Below are 13934 nucleotides of genomic sequence, written 5' to 3'. Positions count from 1 at the left end.
GATGGCATCCTCACCTCAGCGTCCTCCATGCACCACACCCACACACCCACCACGCCCGAGTAGGACACGTCCGACACGTCACACCATCCTTCAAGAGTCCACTCATACCACAAAATCAGTGAGGCAAGCTGCCATGCACAATGATACGATTCCTATACTTGAGGAAACAATTCAATACTTGGAAACTCGGTGCAACATGATGCACTTAAATTCCTCCGAGTAACTTCCTCTCATGATCAGTGTGACTGAGGCATAATGCAACAACATTTTACACATCAATTCACAACCAGGTAAAAAAACAGACACTGAAACTATTCATGTCTATACTCAAGATGATTACGGTCATTCATCACCCATGACAACACAATGGGGAAGACATCCAATGTCCTCTAACACACCGTTTACCATTTGGACAGATACACTCACCGGCCACTTTATTATTAGGTACACCTGTTCAACTGCTCATTAATGCAAATCAAATCAAATCAGCCAATCACATGACAGCATGTAAACTGCTGATCTACGTGGATTTTCATGCACAACCATCACTATGGTTTACAGAGTGGTCCGAAAAAGAGAAAATATCCAGTGAGCGGCCGTTCTGTGGGCACAAATGCCTTGTTGATGCCGGAGGTCAGAGGAGAATGGCCAGACTGGTTCAAGCTGATAGAATGGCAAAAGTAACTCAAATAACCAGTCGTTTCAACCAAGGTATGCAGAAGAACATCTCTGAAAGGACAACACATCGAACCTGGAGATGGATGAAAGCAGAAGACCACACCGGGTGCCACTCCTGTCAGCTAAGAACAAGAAACTGAGGCTACAATTCGTACAGGCTCAACAAAATTGCACAACAGACGATTGGAAAAACATTGCCTGGTCCGACGAGTCTCAATTTTGCTGCGATGTTCGGATGGTAGGGTCACAATTTGGCATCAACAACATGAAAGCATGGATCCATCCTGCCTTGTATCAATGGTTCAGGCTGGTGGTGTGCGATGATGTGGGGGATATTTTTCTGGCACACTTTGGGCCCATTAGTACCAATTGAGCATCATGTCAACACCACAGACTACCTGAGTATTATTGCTGACAATGTCCATCCCTTTATGGCCACAGTGTACCCATCATCTGATGGCTAATTCAAGCAGGATAACGCGCCATGTCAAAGCGCGAATCATCTCAGAATGGTTTCTGGAGTTCACTGTTCTCGAATGGCCTCCACTGTCACCAGACCTCAATCCAGCAAACCTTTTGGATGTGATGGAAGAGAGATTCACATCATGGATGTGCAGCAGACAAATCTGCAGCAACTGCGTGATGCTGTAATGTCAATATGGACCAGACTCTCTGAGGAATGTTTCCAGTACCTTGTTGGATCTAGGTCACGAAGGATTAAGGCAGTTCTGAAGGCAAAACGGGTCCAACCTGGTACTAGCAAGCTGTACCCAATAAAGTGGCCAATGATTGTACATTACGTACACTGAACTGATGCAATGACACCGCAGTGTTCCAATCCAAACGGAGCCTTGATGCACCAACACAGAATGCCATGTTTGTTCAGGAGTGCATGGTGGTAAAGGTTGTAAGTGCCACTCCAATTGCCCTTCCTGTGAAGGGGAACAATGCCCGAATGCGGGAAAACGGAGGCATAAAATGTGTTCTCTGCAGCCTCCATCTCCACCATGTTGGGATGTTCTAATTTGCACATCGCTAAACTCAATTTTGCTTGCCTTGGATATTACGTCTCGTTTCCTTACATCAGACATTTTCCAGGGAGAGTGTATGCCACGTTTTAGATACGATGCACTTCAGTTCACCTTAAGCCTCAAATAGTAATATTGTGCCACTCGAACCTCTCCTGGTGCCATTAGAAGAACTGTGATACCACCCAACCCTGGAATGTATTGCACAAGTCTTCCAACATACCAGGGATGATGGGGACATTTGGAAATCTGAGAAGTGTACAACACGCAACATTTATGAAAAAACAGGACAACAAAGTAGAGAGATATAAGCGAAGAATTTAACACTCGTCTTCACCTTCAGAGAAAACTCTATTACAGATTCAGTCCTGCACACTCTATGTGACAGAGTCCAGAGGCTTTGAGGAACTGCTGAATTACATACCGAGGGACTCGTCTAGGGTTTATACATCTGGCTAGCCGACTCAGAGCTGGTACCGTGGACAAGCACGCACAGGAGAGTGCTCAGCAGAACCGTCCAGAACAGCCACCCAACAGACACAGGACAAAACAAATGACATGAGAAAACATGCATGGGCTGCAGCAACCAAACCATGAACCATTAGGTGGACCTTGGAGTTAGAGGAACCTTGGAGGAGCATTGTGCAAAGCCATTTGGTCATAACACAGTAAACCTAATTGAATGTGACGACTGCATGGAGAACAATTACAAATTAGAACACTTCACAAATTGTCGATACATTTGTATCAGTTTACCAGTGTAAACCAATCATTTTCATTACAACTAATTGTACTGCAAATCAAAACGATCTTTACATTGCCGCCTTTCCATACACCAACATTCAACACAAGTGAAAACATCAGCGTTTCCTCCATCTACAACATGATCGTGTGTCATGTGGAAGAATGGCGGAAGGGTGAAGCTCAACGTTTACAACGCCGCAAGAAATTCCATCGTTTGGCATTTTGTTGACGGGAATGGAAAACATTGTTTTAGTGGTTAGGTCACATTCTGCCAAGAAAGGCCAATGTCGTCTTCTGGGTTGCGATTTGGGGTCAGAAAGGACACCAGCATATGGTCTCAATCATGCGAACGCTTAGCAGCTCACTCAGTGGTCTGTTCTACCCTGTGGGTTGTGTGTGCGTGACGGGGAGTGGAGGACCATGACCACTGAAGAGGCCTTCAAACACCGCAGCAATGGCGTCGTTTAGATCTGCTACACATGATCTTACTCAGGATGCTGTATGAACTACCAGGTCAGCAGCCATTTCTCTGTTGCAAAACTCTCAGCTAAAATTCAGTCATCATCTGTAACATTCAACAATGTTATTAAAGTTTGGCAAACTGTTACGCATGCAAATCGATATACGTGTATACTCATAGCGGTCGCAGGAACAATGAATTACTCGCATTAGTTAAGGAGTCTTCCTCGCCTTATATGACTATAGAAATGCTGCCAAGAAACCAGCAGCTACAATAGACTCAGACATCTTGTTTCTGTGCAAAACACAGAGGCACGCCAGCTCGGGAGCATCGGTCTCGTTGAGACAGCAAAATGCAAGAACACAGAGGATTAAGTGATGTGTACAAACGATGCCAGAACAAACTCAGAGTCTGCACAAGAAAAAAAAAAACTGCACAAGAGCGCGCAGCCATGCCTGCTAATCTCACATCTTCAAAGGCCAATCAAAGATCTCCAAATGCCTAAACGCAAGGTCATTATTACACTGAGTTACAGGTCTCCAAGAATGCGTGACTCAGCACTAATCTGAAGCTCAAATTCAGCCATGACTGCTTTACTTTTGGTCAGTCCCTTCTCAAAAGGCCTGGAGCCCTGGGCAGCCATAAATTAACACTCTATTGGATTATGTTCCATGCCTAGAAAAGTTCTGCAAACTAAAAAGCCTTGCACTGAAACACACACACCAGACAGAGATGGAGTTAAACTATTCCTTTTTTATTACAAGGCTGAGTGATTTCAATGTGTAGTTTTTTTTTGTTTGTTTTTTTAAACACTCAAATGTCCTTCAATCTCACAACCTATGATAGTTGCCCAAATAGGGCATTGAAAAGTGTAAATTATCTGTAGGTGTATAAGAATTAATGCAAAGCTGTACTACAGGAGAAAAAGTAGCCTCCTGCTTGTAGAAATGCCCAGGTGCATTAAAGCTTTCACACAGTCATTAACAGCACAGTCATGGTGCTGGAGCTGACGAATGTGTGGCATGAATGACAAACTCAGTCAAACAGCAGCCAAGTTTCCCGAGGAACATAGCAGCTCAAAGAACATCAGAACATCACTGACAGACGATCCACCGAAGCATTCTGCTCCTGTCACGAAGCACATCAGAGGCTGCCTTTGGTTTTTAAGTTGTTCCCCAGTATATTCTAAAACAAAACCATTACTTTATACATCCACCACACCTGCTTTCTCCAGCCATCTACAGCTGGAGGACTGCTAGGTTTTTAATCTTCTCAGTTGGTGTCCCTTCATAAAAGCTCAAAGCTGAGCTCACATCATATTCACGCTATTCCAGTCAGGCTACATTTTGTGCTAATTGGCGTTTTTGTTTATTGCCGGCTTGGTCAGGTGGTTTTGTAGACAGGCCCATTCTGAGCGCTTCTCCCTCCCTCACGATTCACCCGAATCGTTCTTTTCATGTGCATTTTCTAAAAGTCAGTGCCACAGATCTGCTCCAAACCCCTCTTGAGCAGCTCTGACATTCCGCAAGTGTACATCAAAGACAGACGTCAAGTCTACTTAGGCAAAACTTCAGCGCTCTGATTCCCCCAGGGTAACGGAGCATCACACATTTACAGCTTCTGGGTGATCCTCGTTACTGAGTGCAGTACAGGGGAGAGTCTTCATGGCTAGGATGTACTTAATCAAGTCTCCCACAACACCAGCTCCATTGAGCATAAAACTCACCTTGTGGAGGAAAAAAATGTAAGCAAATGCCTATACTTCTGGCCAATATTTATCAGCCGATACTGACTCGCACAGCTGTTGTGACTAATTGCTATGGTGTGAAGACCCCCCTGGGGTCTATGCATATGCCATCACGTTAGTGTTAGATAGTTGTGCCACGAACAAAGGTCTGAGTCACTCCCAGAGCCTCACACTCAGCAGTCGCATGCTGCCGACATCATGTAACAAACGGTTGCAACAAAGAGAAATGACTTAAACACCAATTTCGTCCTGTTGTGTCTTTTAAAATGTATTTACTTATGTGACAAGGTGTGATTTTTCCCCTTCTAGTCACCGTGTTCAACTGGGAATTAATGTTATGGCGCTTCTTAGGGGTGAATCACACCAGCCGGTCACTTTTAACGTATCTGGGACAAGACGAGCGTGTTGTAAATATCGTTATAATCGCGTGTAAGTCGGAGAACAAAACTTTTGTGAGTACAAAAGGCCCAGCTGCAGCCCAGAAACTCACACCAGCTGCAGAAGGTAACGTGTACGTCTTCAACAGCAGCACTTCTGAGACCCCATAAGTTACCGTCCGTTTTAAAAAGGGTGCAGGAGTGTCGGTCGCCGTTTGGACGTCTACATACCGCAATGCAATCGGCACCAAACACCAGAGTGTGTGTGATGGGGGTGTGTTTCCAACATGCAGCGCACCAAACACCCGAGTGTGTGTGTGTGTGATGGGGGTGTGTTTCGGAGACGCAGCGCTGGTGTGGCCGTCGCCTACAATGACTTACATATTTCAAAATAACGTATAACGAATTTACGATCACAACAAACGTAATAAATAAGTTAACCTAGATTTGTGCATGCATATTTACTGTTGCAACAGATAAAAGACGAATGAATGAGAAGGTGTAGCCGACAAGGACACACTCGCCTGGTCGTAACAGGCGTTACTCGAGAAGATGCTCTCGGATGAGCAAAACGTGAGTGCGCCCCAAATGTTCCACACAATGTCCACTTCTTTCCTAAAGCAGAGGTTTGGTGTAGCACTACGAGACTTTTATTGATAACACCTCGGTTCTACCGGCCATTCCTTACCTCATGGTGGTTTCTGCAGTGTTCTTCACACTTGCACAGGGTTTGCAGTGGGAATAATGTAGTTTGTAGTTGAGATTTCACCTAGTTTAGAAAAGTTCACACTTGACCACAAAGGACCGACGTAACGCCGCAGGACTGGAGAAAGATTATATCCAACAAAGTAAAAAAAAATAAATAAAAATGAAAAATAAAAAAGGAGAGACCCCGGTCTACATTATCTTCCACGGCCCGTGGACATCGCGCGAATACATTTGTAACTGAAAATGCTCGATTTAGTGCGACGGCTTGTGCTCCTTATAGCGGCGCCGTGCCGCTGGGATCCCCGTTTACGGAGTCAGAACTGACGCACAGTTTCTGAGCGACGTGACTCACGTAAGAGACGCAGACACAGTGGCCACGCCCCATATGCAAATGTGAAACTAAGTGAGCCGTGAACGCGAGGACTGTGGAATTAACTACTGCCGGGCAGCATAACAACGCCACGATGTGGGCAAATTGAAAATATAGAACGAAGCAAATTCTATCAGAATTAAAAAGTGTCATATCTACAATATTACATATATAACCAAATAAATAATAATTTAATCACTAATCAATACGTTGCTGTGTTTGCTCCGAGGTGCGCTGAAGGGCTTGAAATAAATGAATGTATCCTAATGTAGCCTATTGAATAATAATAAATAATCATTCAACATCCAAACACTTTTCAACATACTTAATTTTTCATTTCTACTGTAATTCCAAGATAAATGTGACAAATATACAGTATGTCTTTACACACACACACACACACACACACACACACACACACACAGCTACATTATTGTTTGTTGTAAAGTTAGAGGAGAACGCTGTAGTAGCATTTATAACAAACAGAATACAGTAGCTGCTGGACTAGCTGTGAAAAACAACAGAGGAGATACTGTATGCCCTGAAGAAAGACCCGGGGGATGCAGGCGCTGTTGACAGAGGTTAGTGTCAGGGGTGAAACGGTTTAACACAGGTGGCTGAACCTCGTGACTCGATCAGGGTTAAATCATCTGACTCTGTTTGCAGCTCTCTGTAATCCATATGTGTCGCTGTCATACAATACACCACTCTGGGGCCTTAATGTAGCTGGTGTACTGCACGTAGCTGCAAGCTTTTTAAAAACATTTAAAATGCAGCCTTCACAAAGTAGAGTGATGAAAAAAAACAATTGCAAAAATGGGTGACCGTAAAATTTGGATGTATATTAAATGTTAACCCTCTACTGCACGGTGTTGCCATATGGCAACATACCATTTCTTTGCAATTTCCTGGTATTTAAAAAGAAACTTCAATACTGATTGGCTTTTACATAGAACCTGGGGCCTTAGTTTAACCAATTATGTGCTTGTCACATGACATTTATTCCTTCCAAAGTCGTGCTTTTTCCCACACTGTTCCCATACTGAGGTCACCTGACGAAGAGCTGCTCAATCTACAATGATTTTGCCATTTTTTCGTCCATTTACAGCATTACAAAAAATACTGACAGATTCTGTGGGGCGTTATGACTTAATTTTATTAGAAAAATGTTTAAATTATGATAATATTGTCTTTTTATTCAAAAAATTAGGTGCGTTGCCAAATGGCAACATTGTGCAACAATGGAACAATATAGTCAGTGGAGCTAGACAGACACATAGATAGATAAATGGTGTAGGACTAGACAGATATGTTTACAGATATGCTTATATGCTTACAAATATGTTTATTCTTTTGTGTACCATGTCATAAGATAAATGGCACAAAGTGGTAGGCCACGTAAACTGACGGAGTGGGGTCAGTGGATGCTGAAGACCTGTGAAGAGGTCGCCAACTTTCTGCAGAGTCAATCACTACAGACATCCAAACTTCATGTGGCCTTCAGATTAGCTCAAGAACATTGCACAGAGAGCTTCATGGAATGGGTTTCCATGGACAAGCAGCTGCATCCAAGCCATGCATGTACAAGTGGAGGGAGATTATGGTGTGGGGTTGTTTTTGAGGAGCTGGGCTTGGCCCCTTAGTTCCAGTGAAAGGAACTCTGAATGCTTCAGCATACCAGGACATTTTGGACAATTCCATGCTCCCAACTTTGTGGGAACAGTTTGGAGCTGGCCCCTTCCTCTTCTAACATGACTGTGCACCAGTAACACAACGCAAGGTCCTTGGAGTAACGCAAAGACATGGATGGTAGAGTCTGGTGTGGATGAACTTGACTGGCCTGCCCATTACCCGATAGAACACCTTTGGGATGAATTAGAGCGGAAACTGAGAGCTAGGCCTTCTCATCCAACATCAGTATGTGACCTCACAAATACGCTTATAAAGAATGGTCAATATTCCCTATAAACACACTCCTAAACCTTGTGGACAGCCTTCCCAGAAGAGTTGAAGCTGTTCTAGATGCAACGGGTGGACCAACGTCATATTGAACCCTATGGATTAGGAATGAGATGTCACTTTTTATTACAAATTTCTCATTGATTAATCAATTGTAACATTTTCCAGTGAACAAAACTAATTATACTCATCTATGAAAGTTCTATGATCTGTATGATCTTGTTTCCATTGTTGCACAATGTTGCCATATGGCAACGTACCAAAACGTACCCCTTAAAAAATAAATATTTCTAAAAAAACTTTAAATATGTAAATCTAAGTTCATTTTAAGTGATAAAAAACACTGTAAAAATTTTTTGCATGTTGGTGTAATAATGCGTGCAGTAGAGGGTTAAAAAAAATGGAATTTGTTTGATGACTAATGTGACAAAACTGCTAATGTTCTATTTGTTTTTAAAAGGTTACAAGTTACCACGAAGTGTTACAGCCACAATGCTGGTCTGGTCCTGATGGGGACGGACCTGCTACAGGTGCTGCAGTGGGTATTGTCAATTGCCCCTGAACTGTCTTGCCATAGTTTACACATTCTAACTTCAGGAGGAGGGGGGGTTGCGGCAGTAAAAAAAAAAGACCTGTGTATTCCGCCCTCTGCAGACAGCCGCTGTAATAGTTTTTATGCAAGTTAATAGACAATCACTTCAGTAATGCAGTTTCAACACAAAACAACATTTACAAAATTACATTTGAATATCCTGTAGTGCAGGTCAGTCAAGGATCAAACAACCCACAAGCAGCTATCCTGCAGTCCACTCGGGGCCTCTCGTTATAAGTTGGCACTTCTTCGAGTTTCCTAAGGGCCTCGGCACCTTCGACAGCTTGACTAAGGAAGAGAGGAAATGCAACATTAACTAGTGAAATACCACTTTCTTTCTTAATTTTGATAATACTTGTAATAGCTCAGCTTTTAATATCAGTTCCTTTACTGAATTCTGAAGAAGCTTTTAAACAACAGTTAAAACAGAAATATTTTTGTTTCACACCTTTATGGTTTACTATGAATAATAACAAATTACATTTACATTTATGGCATTTGGCAGACGCCCTTATCCAGAGCGACTTACATTTTTATCTCATTTATTTATACAAGTGAGCAATTGAGGGTTAAGGGCCATCCTCAGGGGCACCTCAGTCATGGCCTCAGGTCTGGGAATCGAACCCACAACCCTCCGGTCACAAGACCAGTTCCCTAACCACCAGGCCATGACTGCCCTCGTAATTATTTACATTTACATTATTTACATTTCAGGTGTAGAATGTATTTTCTACACCTGTACATGTGCTTAACAATTACATCAGGTCTTCAGCTCCTCAGCCCAAATTCAGCATTTATTACACTGGACATGATGAGTTATAAAGTTGTGTACTCTGGAGATATAAAAGCAGTTATATATGGATATTGGCTTTTCTACAACACCCACCCAAATGCTACATAACGCCTGTCCATCCACAGGGCCGGTTGTAGTGTGATGTAGAACTGTGAACTGTTACTATGGTGACCTTGATTGGCCATTCCCAGGATGCCTCGTTTAGTGTGTGACACAGCAAAGCTCTCATCTGGGAATACATGAGCAGAAGGGGATTAGACCTTAGAGCCTCACTACAGGACCCGTTACCCTACCCTGCTCTGTGAGGTTAAGTATGGACATCAGTCCACTGTGGATGTTAGGACCTTCAAATGTTGGCCCATAAATAGATTCTCCACCATTGCCTTTCCCTGTTGGGTCTGTAATACAGAAAAAAGGAAGGGTTATATGATGATTAACTAACATTTACTCTGTGTGTGTGTGTGTGTGTGTGTGTGTGTGTGTGTGTGTGTGTGTGTGTGTGTGTGTGTGTGTATATGTGTGTGTTACAGTACTGTACCTCCCCCCTGTACCCAGCCATTAGAAACCACTCTATGGAACAAGCAGTCTTTGTAGCAAAGTGTGAGTCCACTCTGGGAGAGCCCTGCATCGCCTGTGCACAGGGCTTTAAAGTTTGTACATGTCTTTGGACACAGGTCTGAGAAGAGCTGGGGAACACAAACCATTCTGTCATGCACATCTGAAAGCATCTTCATAAGGACAACACACACATGCAAAGAATTAGTTAGTGGAGTTAATGGAGTAGTCTAGAGTGTGCTCAGACACTCAACTAACCCTAGAGTGTGCTCAGTCACTCAACTAACCTTAGAGTGTGCTCAGACACAACTAACCATCTGAGTCAGCAGAACTTACCTCAAACAAGATTCGGCCAACTACCTCTCCTCCGATCTCAATGTCCATATACACAAACACATGCTGTTAAAACATAAGAACAAAGACTCAGAGTGGAGAGCTGGTGTTCTGGTCTTCTACAGCAGCCCTAACACTGGGTTCATACTGCCCTACCCTGTTTCATGTTCTCCCTGTACAAACACAACTGAGCTAACTGGTGAAGCACTTGTGTACATGAGTAGTGTAAATGCGAGGAGCAGTATTTGAGGGATGCTGGGACACCGTGCTCAGATACATCTCCAGCAGGTGCTGGGCGTACTTGCCCCAGTACTGCGCAGGTGTTTGGTGTAGTATTCTTCAGTAAGTGCAGTGTAAAGTGCACATGGTTGAGAGAGGTCAAAGTTCCACCGCTTCTCTGCCCACTTTGACAACTCCGTCTCATCACCAAGCAACTGACCATTCACAAAACACACGAGATTACTGGTATACTGCCAGAGCTCCCCTTTAAACTCCTGTCAGGGCAGACAGCACATTTTTAGAACCATTTAAAATGCATTTAGTTATTTACAGCAGGTTTCATGTATTAATGATACATTTGGAAATTCTGTTTCTTCGTACCTTCTTTTTATTGTTCAAATATACCTGCCAGTCGCACTCTAGCAGGGGGTGAATGGTGGGGTCAGCAAACGAGGCCGGGTATTTCTGCTTCAGCCCCTACAGCGGACACACAACGGCACAAATGTGTAGGCTGAATTACTAGATTGCTTTATTTAAACACAATTATGAGCATGCCTGACTGGCACTACACAACATAGGTTAGTGAAGTAGCGAGTACACTACGACAGCTACTTGGCTGAAAAAACAGTAACGTTGTGTGTATGTATGTATGTATCAGAGGTGGGGACTCGAGTCACATGACTTGGACTCGAGTCAGACTCGAGTCATTAATATTAAGACTTTTGACTTGACTTGAAAAAATATTCAGAGACTTAGACTTGACTTGGACTTTTACACCAATAACTTGGGACTTGAATTGGACTTGAACCTGTTTACTTGCAAAGACTTCATTTTTTTACCCCAAATCTAAATTTTAAAACGCATATTAATATTTATAAAGTGCGCCCCATTAATTTCATTTCCGTCCTTCTGACGCAGACCAGTCCTCTGCTTTTCCACACTCTGTACGTGTGTGTGTGCATGAGCTGCAGCACAACCAATCAAATGGGGGGTTGGCGAACGTAAATTTTTACCGGGCGGGGTGTAAAATGGACACAAATTAAGTATTATATCGCGATCGATCGATCGCCAGTGGTTGGTGCCAGAGCGAACTAGTAACTCATTGAATCATAGATGTGGATCAGAGGTAAATAAACTAGATTTTTTTCCGGCGTGAGAAATCGGATGTGTGGCGTGAGAGCGTGTGAAGACGGTCAAATGCGTGTGTCTCACGCTCAATGCGTGAGAGTTGGCAACCCTGGGTTCTGTATCTGAACTCGGGGAAGAGAGCCTCTCTCTGTCACCATCATAATATCCAGTTCTATCTCAGCATGGATTGTGTATTTGAAGACATCTACGTCGAGAAAAAAATATATTGACAAAAGTGGAGCGAGTTTTCAGCTATGGGGACATCATTCATCGTGCACAAATGACATACAGACTTTTGGCCAGCAAATGCAATGCAGAATAGTTTACTGAAATGTCTAAAGTTGCAGATTCCTGTTAATTGTTCAGTTCTTATATTTGTTTGTCTTGTGTCACTCACACATGTTCTCCAAGAAACCAGATAAGAGAAGAGAGGGAAAATGCTGTTATGGTTCGTTGTATTGTACTGTGAAAATATCAGCACTTTTTATTTGAACATGGAGTTCTACTTATGACTTTTTCACATAATATTTATTTCTGGAAAATTGAATATTTTTGCAGCTAAGTTTAACAAATTGAACTGTGCAATAAAGAGGTGTAATTTTAATTTTTTTTATACTTCGTGTTTTCAGTTGCACGTTTTATCAAGATTTGAGGAGAATACAGATTTAAAAAAAGAACGCATGTCTATTATTTACATTTAAAATATACCTGCAACATCGGTAAAAAAAAAAAAAAAAGACTCGAAAGGACTTGAAATTCCAAGTTTCAGACTTGGGACTTGACTTGACTGTTGCCTGTCTTGACTCGAGACTTGACTTGACTTGAGTGTCTTTGCTTGAGACTTGACTCGGGACTTGAGGTATAAAGACTTGGACTTACTTGAGACTTGCAAAACACTGACTTGGTCCCACCTCTGGTATGTATGTATATATATATATATATGTCTAAGCCAAGTCTTGATATCAAAGTTAACAAGATATTGCTACATGGAATCATTAACTTACCTCCGCAATACTCTTGGCGACGTGAAAGTTGTACACTTTCATCAAACCAACTATTTCTAAGTGTATTTCAGACGCCATCGTGCTGCCACACACATCCTATGAGGACCTTGGTGTTACTATGGAACCGGCAAGTAAGCGTGAGGTTTCTGTGGTAACGGGGTCAAGCGCGCTTCTGCTGGCGCGCTAAGATGACGTCAAGCTCGAAGGCTCGTCCCATACGTTGTAGTTTATGGTCCGAAACTGCATCTTTTCTTTCAACCTTAATTTCTGCTTTTTATAAGTTTCAAAGTAGTAGACGAAGTTGACGAGGGAGATGCGTAGACAACAAAAAGCTGCACTGAGAGACGATGTTTCTCACCTCTTTAGTGTCTACTGTGAATTATATTACTCTCTTAAGTTGATGTAGGGTAATATATACATGCAGGCAATACTAATTCTGTTGTTTTATATATTTAAAAATATAGCAGTCATATTTTAAAGTAGCAACCGTTCATTCATTAATTCGTTCTTCCAACTCTGTGAAGCCAGCCTTCCACTGGTTGACACAAGGTTGCAAAAGGCACAAATATAGTGCTTCCGATGTTAACTTTAAATGTGAACTACAGCCTTCCACTATATTTTTCTACAGTTGTGATCAAATTTATTCAACCCCCACTGAAATAAAGTGTTTTGGCCAGTTTGACATTGATTTTGATCATTTCAGTCATCTGATTTACAATTATATCAAAGAGGCACTTATAAATTAGACAAACATAACATAATATTTATGATGGAATAACCACAAATGTCTTTACTGTGCTCACATCATTATCAGTTTTATTCAACCCCCTAGTGACATTATTTTTTAGTACTTAGTACAACATCCTTTTCCAGTTATGACAGCTTTCAAGCGTGAAGCATAGCTTGACACAAGTGTCTTGCAGCGACCTATGGGTATCTTAGCCCATTCTTCATGGGCAAAAGCCTCCAGTTCAGTCACATTCTTAGGCTTGCGCACTGCAACTGCCTTCTTTAGGTCCCACCAGAGGTTCTCAATTGGATTTAAGTCTGGTGATTGCGATGGCCTTATTGTCTGAGCTGAAACTTCAGTGCCCACATCTGACAGGTCTTTTTTCAGTTCCTTAGCAGTCACGCGGGGATTTTTCTCCACATTACGCTTCAGGTAGCGCACAGCAGTCGCGGTCAGGATCTTCTTTCTGCCACGACCAGGTAACGTTTCCACTGTGCCCTTTAACTTGA

General features: G+C 42.5%; 2 protein-coding genes across 3 annotated transcripts in view; both read right to left on the bottom strand.

Moving 5' to 3' along the window:
* Window positions 1-6054, bottom strand: part of enah (ENAH actin regulator) — a 72869-nt gene extending 66815 nt beyond the window's left edge. Inside the window, exon 1 of the mRNA XM_077017421.1 lies at window positions 5723-6054. Coding sequence (XP_076873536.1) covers window positions 5723-5727 — 5 coding nt within the window. The 5' untranslated portion in view covers window positions 5728-6054. The remainder of the gene's footprint in view (window positions 1-5722) is intronic.
* Window positions 6055-8467: 2413 nt separating this feature from the next.
* ppil6 (peptidylprolyl isomerase (cyclophilin)-like 6) lies at window positions 8468-12976 on the bottom strand. Of its 2 annotated transcripts, none has more exons than XM_077016216.1 (8): window positions 12696-12976; window positions 10945-11040; window positions 10650-10838; window positions 10348-10410; window positions 9995-10142; window positions 9801-9854; window positions 9550-9685; window positions 8468-8951 (listed from the first exon to the last, which is right to left on the bottom strand). In XM_077016216.1, exons 1-8 carry the CDS (start codon window positions 12771-12773, stop codon window positions 8840-8842), a joined length of 876 nt encoding a protein of 291 aa, XP_076872331.1. In that variant the 5' UTR covers window positions 12774-12976; the 3' UTR covers window positions 8468-8839. The 2 variants fall into 2 exon arrangements, with proteins under 2 accessions (XP_076872331.1, XP_076872332.1); XM_077016217.1 differs by having other exon boundaries at window positions 10650-10778.
* Window positions 12977-13934: the final 958 nt, after the last annotated feature.

This window comes from Brachyhypopomus gauderio, chromosome 9 (genome assembly GCF_052324685.1).
Source record: "Brachyhypopomus gauderio isolate BG-103 chromosome 9, BGAUD_0.2, whole genome shotgun sequence".
In the NCBI taxonomy this organism is placed as follows: Eukaryota; Metazoa; Chordata; class Actinopteri; order Gymnotiformes; family Hypopomidae; genus Brachyhypopomus; species Brachyhypopomus gauderio.
Note: the sequence above shows the minus strand (reverse complement) of the source record. Positions and strands in the feature narration are given on the sequence as shown.